We start from the raw sequence: 20,291 nt of genomic DNA, 5'->3' as shown, positions 1-20,291 counted from the left end.
GGGCTTTCAATTGCTTCGTGAAGGTACAAAGATTCCGGATGGAATCTGTTCGCTTTGTCGTCACTGCCCTCCAGCCGGGGGACTTTCTGGCATCCTTGGACATCAGGGATGCCTATTTACATGTCCCCATATGCACAAAGCATCAGAGACTTCTGCGCTTCGCGGTCGGGAAAGACCACTATCAATCTGTGGCTCTCCCCTTTGGCCTGGCATTGGCACCAAGGGTGTTCACCAAGGTGCTTGCCCCAATTATCGCCTTACTAAGACAACGTGGCATCGCTATCGTGGGCTACTTGGATGACCTGCTTCTGAGGGCCGCTTCAGCCTCAGAATTATAGGTGAGCGTGACTATAACCTGTCAGACCCTCAGACACCTTGGGTGGGTACTGAACATTTAGAAGTCAGTAATGGTACCGACTCAACGCCTAGTATATCTGGGATTGATTCTGAACTCCTCAGAGGCAAAGGTCTCTTTCCCTGTGGAAAAGTTGCAGACCCTTCGGGTGCGGTACGGCAGTTGACATCCCAGAAATGGTCGTCACTCTGCTTTTGCATGAGAGTCCTGGGCCTCATGGTGGCCTCCTTCGAGGCGGTACCATATGCGCAATCTCACACGCGAGTGCTACAGAAGGAAATTCTGTCCAGATGGGACAAGTGCCTATCATCCCTGGATTATCAAATCCGGGTGAGCCACCTGGTCAGGGCCTCCCTAGTTTGGTGGCTGACCTCACCGGCACTTCTGTCCGGGAAGTCGTTCCTTCCTTATCACTGGACAGTCATCACGACTGGGGTGTTCAGTCGACCCAGGGTCGCTGGTCTCCAGAGCATTCCAATTTGCCGATCAATGTCCTGGAACTTCGGGCGATCAGGCTGTGCCTCTCCACATGGTTTCAGAGGCTACGAGGGCGTCCAGTCAGGGTCCACGGCGGTGGCATATGTCAACCATCAAGGAGGAACAAAAAGCTTGGCTGCAGCGTCAGAAGTCGCTCACATCCTAAGGTGGGCAGAAAGGAGCATACTGGCACTGTCAGCCATATACATTCCGGGTGTGGAAAACTGGCAGGCGGACTACCTGAGTCGCCAGATGCTGGACCAAGGAGAATGTTCTCTGCACCCGGAGGTGTTTCAGCTCCTTTGCCAAAGATGGGGCACGCCAGACGTAGATCTCCTGGCGTCTCGACTCAATCGGAAGGTATTGAGGTTTGTATCCGCGGATTGCCGCCGCAGTCACAGCATCAGGAAAGGCCGCGGCTTCGGCCTAGCTCTGGAGCCGCAGCCATCTTGGGACACCCAGCGCGACAGCCAACCAGCGGGCCTGTAACAGCCAATCGGCGGCGCCGCTGCCGACATCCTCCACTCTGAAAAAAACCTCCCCTGACGTGCTGCGCGCCCTGCGTCTGCCTACAAACCCCAGAATGCAGTTACCGGCCCGCGCTGCATTCTGGGGTTTGTAGGCAGAGGCAGGGCGCGCAGTGGAGGATGTGGAGGATGTCGGCAGCGGCAGCCGCCGATTGGCGGTTACAGGCCCGCTCTGCATTCTGGGGATTGTAGGCATAGGCGGGGCAGCACGCCAGGGCCAGGGACATTGGAGCTTTCTTGTGCTGGGAGATGGAACGGAGCCTGGATCTTTCCGCTGGTGGCAGTGAATGACATTGGGCTGTACTGGTGGCGGTGGGCACTGATGAGGTGATGCACTGGTTGGCACTGATGAGGTGATGCACTGGTTGGCACTGATGAGGTGATGCACTGGTTGGCACTGATGAGGTGATGCACTGGTGGGCACTGATGAGGTGATGCACTGGTGATATGCGCTGGTGAGATGCACTGGTGGGCAATAATGGGATGCACTGGTGCGCATTGATGAGGTGGCACTGGTGGGCACTGATAGACACCAATGAGGTGGCACTGATGGACACTGATAGGCTGAACTGGTGGGCAATAATGGGCTGCACTGATGTGGCACTGACAGGCTGCACTCCACCCTAAACAATTATCTCCTCTCCACCCTAGGTTTTTTGAGATGAGGGGAAAAAAATAAATAAAAAAATCGGTCGCAAAAATCGTCAACACATATCGGCCGCCCCGATTTCCAAATATCGGCATCGGCTAGAGAAAAACCCATATCGGTCGACCTCTAACATGTGGTATCCCCGTAGTCAGGAGAAGCAGCAGAATGTATTTTGCGGTGCAATTTCACATATGCCCATGGCATGTTTAAACAATATATCATTTACTGACAACGTTGTGTAAAAAAGAAAAAAAAAAGTTTGTAATTTTCCCGCAACGTGTGGCAAAATAGTTTTTTTTTTCATGGACTCAACATGCCTCTCAACAAATAGCTTGGGTGTCTACTTTCCAAAATGGGGTAATTTGCGGGGGTTTTGTGCATTTTATGGCCTTCAAAACTGTGATAGGTAGTGAGGAGTGTAATCAAAAATGTACGCCTTTAGAAATCCTGAAGGCAGTGCTTGATTTTCGGGGTCCTGTACGTCCCTCTGGATTCACACCAGGAGAAATACGCCCAAAAAGTCTCACGTGGTATCCCCATAATCCGGAGAAGCAGCAGAATTATTTTGGGGTGTAATTCCACATATAACCATGGCATATGTAAGCAATATATCATTTAGTGACAACCTATTTTTTTTTTTCTTCAATCACTTGGGACAAAAAAATTAAATATTCAATGGGCTCAACATGCCTCTCGACAATTTCCTTGGGGTGTCTACTTTCCAAAATGGGGTCATTTGGGGGGTGTACTGCCCTGCAATTTTAGCACCTCAAGAAATGAGATAGGCAGTCATAAACTAAAAGCTGCATACATTCCAGAAAATGTACCCTAGTTTGTAGACACTATGGCCCGGATTCACGTAGCACTTACGCCGACGTATCTTGAGATACGCCGCGTAAGTGTAAATGTGCGCCGTCATATCTATGCGCCGTGCCCATAGAACTAGATACGCCTGAAATTAGGCTTCATCCGACCGACGTAAGTTTCCTACGCCGTCGTATCATGGGCGCATATTTACGCTGGCCGCAAGGGGCACTTCCATTGATTTACGAATCGAATATGCAAATGAGGGAGATACGCCGATTCACAAACGTACTTGCGCCCGGCGCATTCATATACGCGGTTTACGTAAGTCGTACGTCCGGCGTAAAGTTAAGCCTCATAAAGCAGGGGTAAGTCATGTTAAGGTATGGACCAGGGAACAGCCATCGTATTTTACGTTGTTTACGTAGTAGTACGTGAATAGGGCTGGGCATAGGTTACGTCAAATCGTAGGCAGTGATTCGACTTATCTTGTGGAGTATTTTAGACGTGATTCTGAGCATGCGCACTGGGATGCATCCATGGGACGGCGCATGTGCTGTTCGTTCGGCCCATCATTTGCATGAGATCACGGCTCATTTAAATGTATCACGCCCACTTCCACGTACTTTGCATTAGGCGGGTTTACGCCGAGGAAATTACGTTACGCCGGCGCAGCGTTAGGAGCAAGTGCTTTGTGAATACTGTACTTGCCTCTCTGTGTTACGTCGGCGTAGCGCATATGAGATGCGCTACGCCGGCATAAAGATGCGCTCAGGTATGTGAATCCGGGCCTATAACTTTTGTACAAACCAATAAATATATGCTTATTGACTTTTTTTTTTACCAAAGACATGTACAATCCAAGACAATGAAAGAAAGAAAGTTACCGCTCCAGGTGGATTGTGTTAGGATGATCAGTATGGTCTCAGGAGATCAAGGGTGCTGGCAATGCTCAAGGCAACAAATGGAAAAAGAAAATATGGACAGCCGCACTCCAAAAAACCTTGATGGTTGTCTTTATTTAAAAAAGGAAAAATGCACTACAAGTCACAGCACACAACACAGGAGTAAATCAGCTGACGTGTTTCGCACTATATATTAGTGCTTAATCATAGCTGACAATTATAAAACATCACATCTAATATATAGCAAACTTTCAAAGATGTGATCAATGCTAACCCCTGATGGGTCAAAACTAATTGACCAATGGGGTTGCCAGATCTGAATCCCTAACCACAATCATTTGTGTGTGTGTGAATAGGTCTCAGAGATCACTGAGATTTAACCCTGAAATGTCTGGATTATTGGAAAATGTATAATGAAAAACGAATATAATAAGTGTTTCTCGTGTAAAAAATTCATATAAATAAAAAAATGTAGTTCATATTTAAAAAGAGATATAAATAAAGTGGCTGAAGCTATATGAATTTATCTGTAAATATAATAAAACCGTATAAAAAAAAATGCATTAAAATAAAATTAGATTGAATTAGATTAGATAGATGTGTGTGTCTAGTGAATGAATGAATGAATGAAAAACTTATAAAGCGCGGCGCATGCGAACTGAATCGCTTCTGGGCGCTAGTTGTTCGTGTCTCATGACATCAAAAGAGCAGAGTTTTGATCCGTCTTCTGAAGGTCAGGTGGTTTTCCTCCAACCGAATGCTGGTTGGTAAAGCGTTCCATAGTCTAGGACCCTGAAAAGCAAACCTTCTTTCTCCTTTGGACTTGTATTTGGTTTTTGGTACCCTGACCAGATTTTGGTCGGTGGATCGCAGAACGCGATTCGAATTGTGAGGTTCTATCTTGTCGCAAAGATATTGCGGAGCCTTCCCATGGATGCACTTATGTGTCAGGCAGAGTGCCTTAAATGCAATTCTGTCTTTTACTGGCAGCCAGTGAAGGGTTCTCAACGAAGGTGAGATTGATTCCCATTTTTTTTTCCCAGTCACCAGTCTGGCGGCCGTATTCTGAACGACTTGCAGACGGGAGATTTGGTACTTTGGGAGTCCGAGGTAGAGGGCGTTAGCATAGTCCAGTCTGGAATTCACGATTGTTCCCACCACGACTGCTACGTCTTCTTTGGGGATAAATGGAATAAGTCTGCGTAGTAGGCGCAACAGATGGTGCGCTCCGCTGACTACTGACCCTATTTGTGCGTCCATTGTCATGAAGGTGTCGAAGATGACCCCGAGACTTTTGACTTTGGAGCTAGGGGTGATGATTTGGCCCAGAATGGGCGGGGGTGTCCAGGTTGTTGCCAGTTGACTCTTTCGGCTGGCGTGAAACATAAGGAGTTCTGTTTTTGAACTGTTGAGTTTAAGATAACTCTTCGTCATCCAGTTTTCTATCAAAGAGAGACATTTCTCTAAACTGAGATGATGATCCTTTTTGTTGCAGATGCGAAAATACAGTTGCGTATCGTCTGCATAAGAGTGATAGAGTAGTTCTTGGCTACTGATAATATCAAAGAGAGGGCGAAGATAGATGTTGAATAGCACCGGTGACAGGGGGGATCCTTGGGGGACTCCACATGACACCATGCGCTTTTCCGACGTGAAACAACCCAATTTAACTGTTTGTGAACGGTTTTCAAGAAAGGAAGAAAACCATGGTAAATCACCTTCTGCGACTTCTGCTACCTTGGCTAGTCGCATTAGTAACAGTTTGTGGTCTACCGTGTCTAGTGATAAGACTATTGTTATAATAACTGTGTATACACACCCATTAACTAATAAGTAAATAAATAAATAGATAAATAAAAATGCTAAATAAAAATATTATCCCCCTGTTTTTACACATACAGTAGGTGTTTGTGATATTATGTTTTTAGCACGACAGCATCGCGCTGATTCTCGGCGACATGGTGCCCAGATCTCGCCGACATCACGCACTCACTGGAATAGTGACAGCACATCCCAGCAAGCGCGTCATAGAAGCGACGGGAGATCCGACTTGGATTTCCGCCAATTCTACACGTGTGCGGCGTTTGTTATGAATCCTGAGGGGGAAGTCCCCGCCGGATTTTAAATAAAAATCCGGCATGGGTTCCCCCCTCAGGAGCATACCGGGCCCTTAGGTCTGTTATGGGTTGTAAGGAGAGCCCCCCTACGCCGAAAAAAACGGCGTAGGGGGTCCCCCTACAATCCATACCAGACCCGTATCCAAAGCACGCTACCCGGCCAGCCAGGAAGGGAGTGGGGACGAGCGAGCGCCCCCCCCTCCTGAGCCGTACCAGGCTGCATGCCCTCAACATGGGGGGGTTGGGTGCTCTGGGGCAGGGGGGCGCACTGCGGCCCCCCCCCACCTCAGAGCACCCTGTCCCCATGTTGATGAGGACAGGGCCCCTTCCCGACAACCCTGGCCGTTGGTTGTCGGGGTATGCGGGCGGGAGGCTTATCGGAATCTGGGAGCCCCCTTTAATAAGGGGGCCCCCAGATACCGGCCCCCCACCCTAAGTGAATGAGTATGGGGTACATCGTACCCCTACCCATTCACCTGCAAGAAAAGTGGTAAAAACACAAATAAACCACACAGGGTATTAAAATATTTTATTAGTCTGCTCCGGAGGCCTCCCCTGTCTTCTTTATTAGCTCTTTTACCAGGGGGAGCTTCTTCTTTGACGTCTTCGGGTGGGTGGGGGCTGCCGTCTGGTTCTCTTCCACCGCCGGGGGGGGGGGGGGCGCTTTTAAAAAAGCCCCCACCCCCCGGCGGGTTTCCTCCGGCGTCTTCGGCGGGGGGGCTTCTTCTTCCGCTATCCCGACGGGTCTTCTCCGCTATCCGGGGGGTCTTCTCAACTCTCCGGGGGTCTCCTTCTATGTTCGCCGCTCTCCGCTGTTGACTCGGCGCACCCCGGTTCTTCGTCTCGCTGTCCGGTGCCTTCTTCCGTGCTGTACGTCTTCTTCTCCTTCCGTGCTGTAAATTCTTCTTCCGTGCTGTGACGTCATGTTCTTCACTTCTCTTCTTCTCCCGATGTTGACACGCCGGCTCTTCTCGCTGAAATGACGGATGCGCGCCTTGCATCGGACCTATATAGGCCTCACAGTCCCATCATGCTCTGTACCTACCCATGTGATACCTACCCACGTGGGTGAAGAACATGACGTCACAGCACGGAAGAAGAACTCACAGCACGGAAGAAGAAGAAGACGTACAGCACGGAAGAAGGCACCGGACAGCGAGACGAAGAACCGGGGTGCGCCGAGTCAACAGCGGAGAGCGGCGAACATAGGAGACCCCCGGAGAGTTGAGAAGACCCCCCGGATAGAGGAGAAGACCCGTCGGGATAGCGGAAGAAGAAGCCCCCCCGCCGAAGACGCCAGAGGAAACCCGCCGGGGGGTGGGGTTTTTTTTAAAAGCGACCCCCCCCGGCGGTGGAAGAGAACCAGACGGCGGCCCCCACCCACCCGAAGACGTCAAAGAAGAAGCTCCCCCTGGTAAAAGAGCTAATAAAGAAGACAGGGGAGGCCTCCGGAGCAGACTAATAAAATATTTTAATACCCTGTGTGGTTTATTTGTGTTTTTACCACTTTTCTTGCAGGTGAATGGGTAGGGGTACGATGTACCCCATACTCATTCACTTAGGGTGGGGGGCCGGTATCTGGGGGCCCCCTTATTAAAGGGGGCTCCCAGATTCCGATAAGCCTCCCGCCCGCATACCCCGACAACCAACGGCCAGGGTTGCCGGGAAGGGGCCCTGTCCTCATCAACATGGGGACAGGGTGCTCTGAGGTGGGGGGGGCCGCAGTGCGCCCCCCTGCCCCAGAGCACCCAACCCCCCCATGTTGAGGGCATGCAGCCTGGTACGGCTCAGGAGGGGGGGGGGCGCTCGCTCGTCCCCACTCCCTTCCTGGCTGGCCGGGTAACGTGCTTTGGATACGGGTCTGGTATGGATTGTAGGGGGACCCCCTACGCCGTTTTTTTCGGCGTAGGGGGGCTCTCCTTACAACCCATAACAGACCTAAGGGCCCGGTATGCTCCTGAGGGGGGAACCCATGCCGGATTTTTATTTAAAATCCGGCGGGGACTTCCCCCTCAGGATTCATAACAAACTCCGCACACATGTAGAATTGGCGGGAATCCAAGTCGGATCTCCCGTCGCTTCTATGACGGCTCTGTCTCCATCGCGGCAAGCCAGCTCGGCGCTGGCTCCCGCGATGGGGCTCGTAGGTGCTCAATCTCGCCGAGAAAGAGAGCGAGATTGACACAAAATCGGGTTCACCTACTGTATGCGCACAGGCAGTCGGATTTCATAATCGCTATAGAAAAATAGTACTATGCTCACACCATCACAATTACCTGAACATATATTATAAAACATGTACATACATGAATATATAAACATAAAACCTAGTACATACTTGTATATACATGGATATATAAACCTAAAACCTTATTCTACACCGATGGAAACTGGTGCATGAAAAGAAATCCTCTATCATATGTGTGTACTCTGATGGCTGTTGTGCGGGATTGTGTGTAATTACCGGATCCTGGTGTATTTAAGTCCTGAGTGATCAATCAGCCCAATGAGGAGTCCTTTCCATGTATTATCATAGGAATTGTTTTTTATAAAAACTAAAATCAGATAAGAAAATATAAACATGTATGTACATGTTTTATGATATATGTTCAGGTAATTGTGATGGTGTGAGCATAGTACTCTTTTTCTATAGCGATTATGAAATGTGACTGCCTGTGCGCATATGTGTAAAAACAGGGGAATAATAAAAAACTTCAGTCACCCCCCTCCTAGTAGCAATTGTAGCATTGAAGGGTTCCTTTACGCAACCTTTATGCAATTTTTGGTTTATGCAACTTTCATGCAACTTTTGGTTGTGAATCAACCCATACAGGCATTCAAACATAAAAAACAAAAAGTGTAGCGCTAATTATATGTAAAGCAACTGAGAAGACTGTAAATACAGATCTAAAATCATATGATAATGACACCATAAGTGCTCAGAAAGTCAGTGGATGGTGAAAATATTAAAAATACATGAGTAAACATATAAAGTCCCATGTGAATCAATTAGTCCAACAAAAAGTGACTTAGTGTTGAAAAAAAACATTAAAGATGAGAATTTGATAGTAGATCCGCCACCAAGGTACAAATGGGAGGCTTACCAGAGGAACTGGACCCAATTAAGCGTATACCTATTGGGTCATGCAAGCTTAAACAATATCGGTGTCTTGGCTCCAAGGTAACTTGAGTGACAGACAGGGGGTTGGTTTCCACTACAGTGCAGTGCACAATGTAATGGTGGAGGAAAACAGCCAGTAACAACCAGGGATGATAATAGGCTTATGCCAGTATCAATAGATCCAGAGGCTCAGAAATAGGGAGAAATGGAAGAGAAAACGAAAATCCACAGTGTAAAACTGTATGATAAATTTTTACTTGGCAGTAAATGGTAAGGTTTACACTCACATTTCAGCAGATAAAATCAGGCATAAAAACATAGGCAGTAGGGTCAGCGGTTCCGACGCGTTTCGATCACTAGATCGTCATCTGGGGTACAGGCATTCGCATCTTACAATGGGAACATTGCACATTCGATGCTATGGATACTAGGCATTGAATTCATGTGCATATGTTCCTCTGTATATAATTTTTTGTCAATTGACATTTTTATATGTATATTCATTATCCCTTTTCTTAATCACCCCTCTTTTATTATGTTGATATGAACCTTTTATTAGGTTCGTCGGGTGTCATGTGCCTGGAAATTATTTCGGCACACACATATACAGTCCTGATCAAAAGTTTAAGACCACTTGAAAAATGGCAAAAAAATCATATTTTACATTGTTGGATCTTAACAAGGTTCCAAGTAGAGCTTCAACATGCAACAAGAAGAAATGAGAGTAAGACAAAACATTTTTTGAGCATTCAATTAATTGAAAATAACGAATAAACTGAAACAGGCTGTTTTTCAGCTGATCAAAAGTTTAGGATCACATGCCTTTAAAAGGCCAAATCTGTGCAAAGATGTGGATTCATTGTCATTATCTGTCAGGTAGTCACACGTTGTGATGGCAAAGGCAAAAAAACTCCCTTTTTGAACGTGGTCGGGTTGCTGAACTGCATAAGCAGGGTCTCTCATCAAGACACTGGACGATCCTCGACCCAAATTAAGGCCCTGGTGGGCCATAGTGGTGGGGCCCGCGATGTGCGCACACCCTGTAGGTGGGTGCCGCACCTGGAACCAGGAACCCGTGAAGAACTAACAAAAATGGCGTCCGCCACAGATATACTCTCCCCAGCATGCTCCGCGAGGGAAAACTCCTCTAATTGGCTGCTGGGGAAAAGCGGCTCTGCCAGAACCCCTCTAGCGCCAACTATCGCCCAGGGATACAGCGCAGATTGACCCACAGGACAGTTCTGAAATGACAGCAGCCCAAAATTTAACAAATTATGAATGGGAGCAAAATAACTCTCCCATTCCCCCACTAACTTTAGCGTAGTGCCCATACTGAAAGTAAGGGGGCGCTACATATGAACTACATTTTTTTATCTATATGAATTTTTTACATGAGAAACATTTATTATATTTTTCATTATACATTTTCCAATAATGCAGACATTTCGGGGTTAAATCTCAGTGATCTCTGAGACCTATTCACACACACTGTGCTGCGCTGCTCTCAATCCATCCGCTCTAGCCAATCAGCGGCCAGGCTGAGCGGCAAAAGGTATCTCGGGACTGAGCGCCGGACTTTCGACGGGTCAGGTAAGTAAAACGGGGGCTTGGGGGGGGGGGGGGCGTATACACTGAAGTTTTTTCACCTTAATACATAGATTGCATTAAGGTGAAAAACATTTTCCTTTACAACTCCTTTAACCACTTCCATACCAGGCACTTACGCACCTTCCCGCCCAAGCCAATTTTCAGCTTTCACCACTGTCGCACTTTGAATGGCAATTGCGCGGTCGTGCGACGTGGCTCCCAAACAAAATTGGCGTCCTTTTTTTCCCACCAATAGAGCTTTCTTTTGGTGGTATTTGATCACCTCTGCGTTTTTTTTTTTTTTTTTTGCGCAACAACCAAAAAAAGACTGAAAATTTTGAAAAAAAATGACGTTTTTATTTTTTTCTGTTAATTTTTTTGTAAATAAGTAAGTTTTCTCTTTCAATTACGGGCACTGATATGGCGGCACTGATGGGCACAGATGAGATGGCACTGATGGACATCGATGAGGTGGTACTGACGGGCACAGATGAGGTGGCACTGATTGGTGGCGCTGGTATGTGGCACTGATGGGCACTCATAGGCGGCACTGATGGGCACTCATAGGCGGCACAGATGGGCACTCATGGGCGGCACTTATGGGTGGCACTGATGGATACTTATGGGTGGCACAGATGGGCACTGGGCATGGATGGGCACTGTGGGGTGGTACTGATGGACACTGTGGGGTGGCACTGATGGACACTGGGGTGGCACTGATTGACACTGGGGTGGCAGCACTGATTTACTCATATTGCCAGTCAGTGCCCATTTGTGGGCACTGATTGGCATATTTTTTTTCTTTTTTAATGCTTTTTTTTTTTTTTTTGCAGACTTTTTTTTTTTGCCCACCCTGGTGGTCCAGGGTGGGCTTCCCTGGTGGTCCATGTGGCGATCCGAGGGGGGGCTGTGCTGATAAACAATCAGCGCGAACCCCCCCTGTCAGGAGAGCCGCCGATCGGCTCTCCTCTACTCGTGTCTGTCAGACGCGAGGGAGGAAGAGCCATCAACGGCTCTTCCTGTTTACATCGTGATCAGCCGTGATTCGACACGGCTGATCACGTGGTAAAGAGTCTCCGTGAGAGACTCTTTACCGAGATCGGAGATGCAGGGTGTCAGACTGACACCCCGCATCACCGATCGCCGCGCTGCGCGCCCCCACGGGCGCGCGCGGCATGAAATCCTGCAGGACGTCCATGGACGTCCTGTCAGGATTGTGTAACCACTTCCCGGACGTAAATCGGCCATAGGCCGGGCGGGAAGTGGTTAATCACTCACCCGCCATACATCTCACTGTACTCAATAAGGCATACTGCGAGTAATGGACCCTGTAGTGTGCAAGCTTTGCCCACTTCCTGTTGCCGCAGGCTTTTTTAGGCTAAGCAGTGGGGGGGATTTGAGCATTGACCACGATAAGACAAACGATAAATATCACATAGTTGAAGTGTACAAAAGAAAATCTTTTTTCTGTATACTTTAACTCTGGTTACTCTGCATGGATTACTAAAGAACTTAGAGTAAGGAAGAGTTATAGGATCATGCCCAGGGGGCATGACCTGATGATTTGGCAGTGTCCAGAGTCATCAGAAGGTACCAGCATATAACTCGGGGTCATCGAATAGCAAGCCTGTGTCCTATACTGTTCTCATAAATATGATATTCACAGGCAAGTTTAAAATTACTTTTTCTTTTCTTTTTTTCTTTTAAGGGCCAATGTTTTATAGTTTCAAATTATTTAGAAATGTGTTCAACAGAAAGTGTAATTTCTGCTAAGCCACTAACCTGATCCCTCCTGTCTTCTTTCTCAGATTCTATCCCTTTCTCTGGTGAGGAAGATACTGGGGATCCAGAAACCTTGCCAAGCCTTTTGTCACATTTATGGAAGAACAAGCCTTTAAATTTTTTAGCAGAGAGAAAATTTAATTCTGTGGCTGCTCTCACAGAACCATACTGTGCAGTATGCTCTCTCTTCTCTCCTTTCCCTCAGGTAATGTGGAATGCATTGTTTATTTGTAATGTGACAAATCAAGCTTACATTTAGATCAACATGACATATTGTGATTCTACATGTTGGTGCTGTGAGCCCTTGGTAATCATCTGTGATTATTGTCAACAGGAGGTTTCTCACCTGTCAGATTCGGTCTTCTCAAAACAAGGGCAAAGAACAAAACCAGCTGTTCCAGAAATGTGTTTTACCCCCAGTGAGAGTAGTGTGGATCCAATGCCAGTCAACACTTATATTGGAGAAGATAATACCAGTCCACTGCTGTCATGTGCCAAATGCTTTTTACAAGTCCATGCAAGTGAGCTTGATACATTTACGTTTTTTCTAACCTGTTCCTCGTATGACATATCGTACTTGAGGGAAACACTTTTCAACTCACAGGCCTTTTGGGGCATTGTTTTATAGGTTGTTATGGAATCCACCCTGATTTGGTTAAGGAGAACTGGACCTGTTCACGGTGTGCTGCCAGTGCGTGGAGTGCTGTGAGTAAAATTACAGCCCTTGTTAAATGTCACTAAACAATCTGGCTAAAATAAACCTTCTAATCGTACACAGCCAGAATATGTAACTGTAAACAATGTTATGAAGCACATGCTTTTATTGGGAATTAGAAGAAATAAAATAAAATTTTCTTCTTGCATTCATTGGTGGACACAGCCCTCTTAAAGTTACCAAACCCACAACCGTAAAATCAGTTTTTTTATGCAGTATAGCATGCTTGTTATACTCACTGTGAAACTTAAGGGGTTAATCCTCTGCATTGTGTAAAAAGTCTGTTTTATCCTGTATGCATGGATCCTCTCCCGCCTGCACGGTATATCTGAGGAAGGCTAGCTAACACGGGCAGGGCAGCCAAACCTGCACATGCTTAGTTGTGTTTTTTATGCTGTAGAGAACATTTACTTGTTCTCAGAGCTAGCCAGGTCACATGATATTGACATCACATATGTGGGCATGTATACAGGCTGCAGGGGAAATCCCCCTCTACCTGAACTCTCAGCACTGGAGAAACTGTGCAGTTTATCAATTTTCATATTACTGGGTTTAGTAACACTTTGAGTCTTTTTTTTTTTCTTCCTTCTTCAAATTTTTATTAAGGTTTTTTCAGAAAACATACAGAAGAGGAAAGTGCAAACACAGTAATTAGTCCAGCAGATATGGAAAGGTGTATACAGTTTGTTCTATTGTACCTGGATAAATCTACTACACAAATATGAGAAAGCATATGTGATATGTTGCTTAATAATTATATAAGTGTATAGATTATGCCATTTGGATGCAGCCCAACTAGACTAAAACCTAGGATACCTAGATACTTTATAGACAACTGTTCACACCTATTATGGATTGATCTTTGAAACACTGTACCTGGCAACGGAATTAATTGATATGTACATATTGACCTTTCTGCTTGACTATATGGATTTTATTATTGAGTGTTGCGCCTCATTTAAAGTCCCACAGGCAAGTCATGTTTCTTTGTATATTGTACTTAGATGTTGACATGTATGGGTACAAGTTCACCATTGTAACTTGAGTTTACAGATCAGAAGAACTAGATAACATTTGAAGAATTAAAGAGGTTGTAAAGTCAGAAGTTTATTTTTTATCTTAATGCATTAAAATAAAAATAATTCTGTGTGCAGCAGCCATTCTAATAATTACCTGAGCCCCATCTCTGTCCAGCAATGTTCACGAGTGTCTCGGCCATCCGAGACTCTTCCTTCTGATTGACTGAGATTGACTGAGACACAGCAGCAGCGCCATCGGCTTCTGCTGCTGTCAGTCAGCCAATCATGAGAGATAGGGGGCGAGGCAAGGCCAGGGTCGCAGCTCTTTGTCTTAATGGACACAGAGCTGTGACTTGGTACCCCCATAGCAAGCTGTTTTTTGTGAGAAGAGGGACCCGAGAAGAGGAGGATCTGGGCTGCTCTGTGCAAAACCACTGTACAGAGCAGGTAAGTATAACATGTTTGTTATTTTTATTGAGAAAAAAAACGAGACTTTACAATCATTTTAACTTTAAGAAACCGTATACTTCAGGGAGCATTGGTGTACCATACGATCCCTTTTGTGTGTCAAATAGCTCATAGGACCTTGTATTATTCCTATCTTTAAGGTAGGAACACCACGGTTGCAATTGATATTCAAACTTTACCCTCTTTATATGCCATACTTTTTTTCATCAACCTGCTTAATCGCCTCTTTCACCCCAAGAACTTCATAATTGCTGACCTAGCTGCGTGTAGAACCTGCATGCATATTGGACGTAAAGATTTTGTGGGGATGTTTATGCTAAGGATAGCCTGTGCCCCATTAGGTTTGAGAATTATTCCTGTAATGCTTGAAATTTATTTAAAATCTTCAGTCCAAAAACTGGGGAGATGAAGACAACACCCAGGTCATATGGAGCAGTGTGCCTATGTTTCCGCACCCTCTCCAGTAATCACTGGAAGCACATGGGGGGAATTTTGACATTAAATAGGGGATAAAATACCACCTCTGATATATTTTTCTGCACCATCTCCCAGTAGAAGTGTTGTGAATATTGGTGATTGCAATTAATTTTGCCCATTGGGAATCGGAGCAGGTAAGGTCCCTTTCCCACTTGGATAAATGTGGGTTGTTCACAAATGTGGATTTGGCATGCAACAGGCCATAGAACAGTGTGATTCTTTTACATCTGGGGTTTGTCGAGTTCCAATATGTCCAGGCCTGGATTGGAACCAGTACTGAGGATAGAGATTTGTTCGCTAGCAAGTGCGAAAGGCGTATATATGTATTTCACTCTCTCCGCAGTGAATACTGTTGGACAAGAACTTTAAAGGGGTAGAGGCCCCTACCACTCTTTATGTCATTAATGGTAATAAGGCCTTTATCTTTCCATTTTGTAAAAGAGTAATCTGGAGAAATTAATGAGTCAAGAGGGATAGGAACTATCTTGCATTTGGTAGAGGCATCAAAATGGGACATGGATTCCCGCCAAGCTGTTAGTGTTGTGGGTATCGTAGGATGACCTTTTAAAGTATTTTTTTCCCTATACTAGAAAATAAGTTTGGAATATGAATAGGCAGCCTTCTAATATAGTATAATAATTTTGGTAATCGTAACATTTTATATGTCTCACAGACCAGGAGAAGTAGAGTTTTTTTTTTTTTTTTTTTTTTTTTTAAAGGGACAATACTTGTTGTACATCAGTGATGAGATGTAGGCAATTGGCGTTATAGAGGTCAGCTGTTCGGGAGGTTAACTTGATACCCAAATATTGTAGGGTGTTGGGAGGCCCATTTGAAGGGAAACTTGGCCTCCAGTATAGATTTTGTATCGTCATCCACACCTAGTCCAAAGATTTGGGATTTAGATGCATTGATTTTATAATAACTGAATTGGTCGAAGACATCGTGGACTACCAGGAGTGAGTGGAGTGGGTCTGTTAGGGACAATATTGCATCGTCCGCAAACAATGTGATGGTGTGCTGAACTCCTTGGGATGAAATTCCTTGAATTGCAGGATGAGATCTAATTTTCTCTGCTAATGGCTCCATGAGTAGTAAAATATCAACGATGAGAGGGGACACCCCTGCCTTGTCCCATTGGCTATTTCAAATGCTGTTGAGTACAAACCAACAGAAAAAAATGTGAGCAGAAGGCTTAGAGTACAGAGCTGAAATGGCTGATTATGTGACCACTTATGCCGAACTTATCTAAGACTTTGGAAAGGTAACCCCAGTGTATCCTGTCAAAAGCATGCTCTGCATCCAGGACAAGGAGCAGAGAAGGCTTGTTTGATTTCTCCCCATCACATGGATGAGGTTAATCATTCTAGTAGCATCTGGGGCCTGGCGGCCCAGTACAAAACCCACCTAGTCAAGTTTCACTAATTGGGGTAAAAGCTTGGCTCATCGGTTTGCCATTAATTTGGCATATAACTTTACATCTACATTTAGTAGTGAAATCGGCCTTAAATTTTGTGGCGCATTGTTTTTTTTTTCCAGGTTTTTAATGATGGTAGCTGCAACCATTCTGGAAGAAAAGAGGCATTATTGATTGCAGCATTGAAGACTGGAATCAAATGGGAAATCTAATGGTATAATTGGTAGTATTCTGACGAATACTCATCTGGTCCCGGCAATTTATTATGGGGAAGTGTTTTTATAAGCGTTTCCACTTCTGGAATGGAAAAGGGGAAGTTAAGAAAATCCAAATCTTATAGGTATTGTTGGCAATGTTATCGAAGCTAGAAATTCATTAATATCTGCAGTACTAGGGTCTGTTTGTAAGTTGTATAAAGAACTGTAGCTACCAGAGATGGGGTCTGGTGATCCTTTTCTTTGTAATTTTTTCCTTAACTTGGTGGGCTAGCAACTTGCCCGCTTTGTTGCCATATCTATAGTTATTAGCTTTTAAAGTTTCAATATGGTGGTCGTTTTGGTGTAATAGAGAACACAATTCTTGTTCTGTGGTAAATAACCATTAACAAAGTTGTGGAGAGGAGGACAACTTATTATCAACCTCTAGATCAGTGATATGCAATTAGCGGACTTCCAGCTGTTGCAGAACTACAGGTCCCATGAGGTACAGCAAGATTCTGATAGCCACAAGCATGACACCCAGAGGCAGAGGCATGATGGGACTTATAGTTTTACAACAGCTGGAGGTCCGCTAATTGCATATTCCTGCTCTCGATTCTAATTATTCTTGATCAGGTCATTAAGTTGCTGAGACCACTGTCTCCTTACCTTGCTGCTCATTTGAATTAGCAACCCTCTAATAAAGGCTTTATGGGAATTCCACAATGTGAACAGGTCCACAGCCAACGGGGCAATAAAACTTAGTTTTGATGATTTCAGATTTATACGACGAGTATGAGTAATGGGCATGTGATACATTTGTAAAATGTCTTTCTGAGGAATGCTGACATCTCAATACATAAAATATGTCTGATGTGGTAATAAAGTTAGTAAGAGTAGCTCTAGGCCTGCTTTAGAGGATGCAGTGAAGTCTGGGCAGATATACATTAATTACGGTATATAAGACGTCAGTGGCGGCTCGTCCATAGGGGCGCCCGGGCGCCGCCCCCCATCCCCCAGTCAGTAAAAAAAAAAAAAAAAATTTTTTTTAAACCTGTCCCTTTAAAAAAAAAAAAAATCCAAAAAAGGGCCTCATATGTGCACTGTGTCCGCGCGCCGGACGCCGTGCACAGTGCAGAAAGAGTAGCGCCACGTCTGTGCAATCGCGGGATTGCAGACGCGGCGCTTCATTGGAAGCCAAAATATCCCTTTGTGGCGTTCTCCATCGCGCCACTTGCTTCCGGCAGGATGGACATTATGGTTATCGCCGAGCGGGTGCACCCGCTTTCAGGGTGCACCCGCTCGTCTCTGTGCTCGTTCCGACGTCACTGGCAAAACAGGAAGTGACGTCGGGACTGCTTGAGCTCAGTGCGCCCGACCGTGGAGAGGAGCAGATAAGCTCAGCTATGCCTGCCTGCCTGCCTGCCAGACATCTCGTATGTAACAAAAAAACACCCCACACAACACCAGCGTCGGTGACAGCATCCACCATTCACCAACCCCCCCCCCCCCCCCCCCCCACCCTGCTAATTCAACAAAAAAAATGTATTCGATGGCCGGCAAATACCCCACCCCCCTCCACTTATTAGAAAAAAACTTTTTTTCATTTAAATTTCGGCTAATGGCATCCAACCTCCACCCCAACCCCCCCCCTGCTTAATCCAATTTTTTTTTTTAAATATTCAGTGAAAATAATGCCAGGCAACAACCGCCGCTATTTGTGCTGTAATAAAAAGTTATTTTTTTAATAACTGTGGGGGGGGGGGTGGTCTGGTGATTTCCAATGAGAACTGTTCATATCTGTGCAACTTTGAAGTAGTCCCTGCATTACTTTTGTCCCACCTTGATGTGACTTGAGGTCCATAGACCTCCAGAATACAAAGGCATTGCTTCAAGTCGCTGCAAAATCGCACCAAAAAATTGTGGCAGAATCTTGCGACTTTCAGGCTAATGCAGTCTGAAAGTTGCACAATTCCACTGCAATTTTGATGCGATTTAAAGCAATGCCTGTGTATTCTGGAGGTCTATGGACCTCAAGTTGCATCAAAGTGGGACCAAAGTAATGCAGGGACTACTTTGAAGTCGCACAGATATGAACGGTTCTCATTGGAAATCATGGGGTACGACTTGTCATGCAACGTTTAAGTCCCAAGTTGCAGGACAAGTAATGCCTGCAGTCTCTGGTAATCTTGTGCAGTATGTCCGCAGTCTCTGGTAATCTTGTGCAGTATGTCCGCAGTCTCTGGTAATCTTGTGCAGTATGTCCGCAGTCTCTGGTAATCTTGTGCAGTATGTCCGCAGTCTCTGGTAATCTTGTGCAGTATGTCCGCAGTCTCTGGTAATCTTGTGCAGTATGTCTGCAGTCTCTGGTAATCTCCTGCAGTATGTCCGCAGTCTCTGGTAATCTCCTGCAGTATGTCTGCAGTCTCTGGTAATCTCCTGCAGTATGTCTGCAGTCTCTGGTAATCTCCTGCAGTATGTCCGCAGTTTCTGATAATCTCCTGCAGTATGTCCACAGTTTCTGATAATCTCCTGCAGTATGTCTGCAGTTTCTGATAATCTCCTGCAGTATGTCCGCAGTCTCTGTTAATCTTTTGCAGTATGTCCGCAGTTTCTGATAATCTCCTGCAGTATGTCCGCAGTCTCTGTTAATCTTTTGCAGTATGTCCGCAGTTTCTGATAATCTCGTGCAATATGTCCGCAGTCTCTGATAATCTCGTGCAATATGTCCGCAGTCTCTGATAATCTCATGCAGTATGTCCACAGTTTCTGATAATCTCCTGCAGTATGTCTGCAGTTTCTGATAATCTCCTGCAGTATGTCCGCAGTCTCTGTTAATCTTTTGCAGTATGTCCGCAGTTTCTGATAATCTCCTGCAGTATGTCCGCAGTCTCTGTTAATCTTTTGCAGTATGTCCGCAGTTTCTGATAATCTCCTGCAGTATGTCCGCAGTCTCTGTTAATCTTTTGCAGTATGTCCGCAGTTTCTGATAATCTCGTGCAATATGTCCGCAGTCTCTGATAATCTTGTGCAATATGTCCGCAGTCTCTGATAATCTCCTGCAGTATGTCCACAGTTTCTGATAATCTCCTGCAGTATGTCTGCAGTTTCTGATAATCTCCTGCAGTATGTCCGCAGTCTCTGTTAATCTTTTGCAGTATGTCCGCAGTTTCTGATAATCTCCTGCAGTATGTCCGCAGTCTCTGTTAATCTTTTGCAGTATGTCCGCAGTTTCTGATAATCTCCTGCAGTATGTCCGCAGTCTCTGTTAATCTTTTGCAGTATGTCCGCAGTTTCTGATAATCTCGTGCAATATGTCCGCAGTCTCTGATAATCTCGTGCAATATGTCCGCAGTCTCTGATAATCTCATGCAGTATGTCCGCAGTCTCTAGTAATCTCTTGCCCATTTTGAGTCCTTCATTACTAACAGTGTCATATTTTAGTTTGTTTGCACCGATCTGTAAGGCTGCGCTATATACCATGATTTGTGATGCTGGGGCTGTATACTCTGTGCTGTGACGCTGAGCTGTATACTCCTGACATTCAGTGGAAGCAAGTGGAATACAGGGGACGGAGCGGTGGATTCTATAAGGGGTGTGGCTTATGAGAAGTGGGAGGGACCAAATGTGGAAGGGCGGGGTATTGCCCCCCCCCATCCTAAAACTTCACCAGC

General features: G+C 45.7%; 1 protein-coding gene across 2 annotated transcripts in view; it reads left to right on the top strand.

Moving 5' to 3' along the window:
- KDM4B (lysine demethylase 4B) overlaps positions 1-20,291 on the top strand; it is a 609,325-nt gene that overhangs the window by 397,369 nt on the left and 191,665 nt on the right. For both annotated transcript variants that reach the window (XM_040322534.1, XM_040322533.1), the window contains exons 13-15: positions 12,351-12,529; positions 12,659-12,845; positions 12,953-13,029. In XM_040322534.1, the coding sequence (XP_040178468.1) occupies positions 12,351-12,529; positions 12,659-12,845; positions 12,953-13,029 (443 nt within the window). The remainder of the gene's footprint in view (positions 1-12,350; positions 12,530-12,658; positions 12,846-12,952; positions 13,030-20,291) is intronic.

The sequence above is a fragment of the Rana temporaria genome, chromosome 1, assembly GCF_905171775.1.
Source record: "Rana temporaria chromosome 1, aRanTem1.1, whole genome shotgun sequence".
NCBI lineage: Eukaryota > Metazoa > Chordata > Amphibia > Anura > Ranidae > Rana > Rana temporaria.
This window is presented reverse-complemented; position numbering and strand designations above follow the sequence as displayed.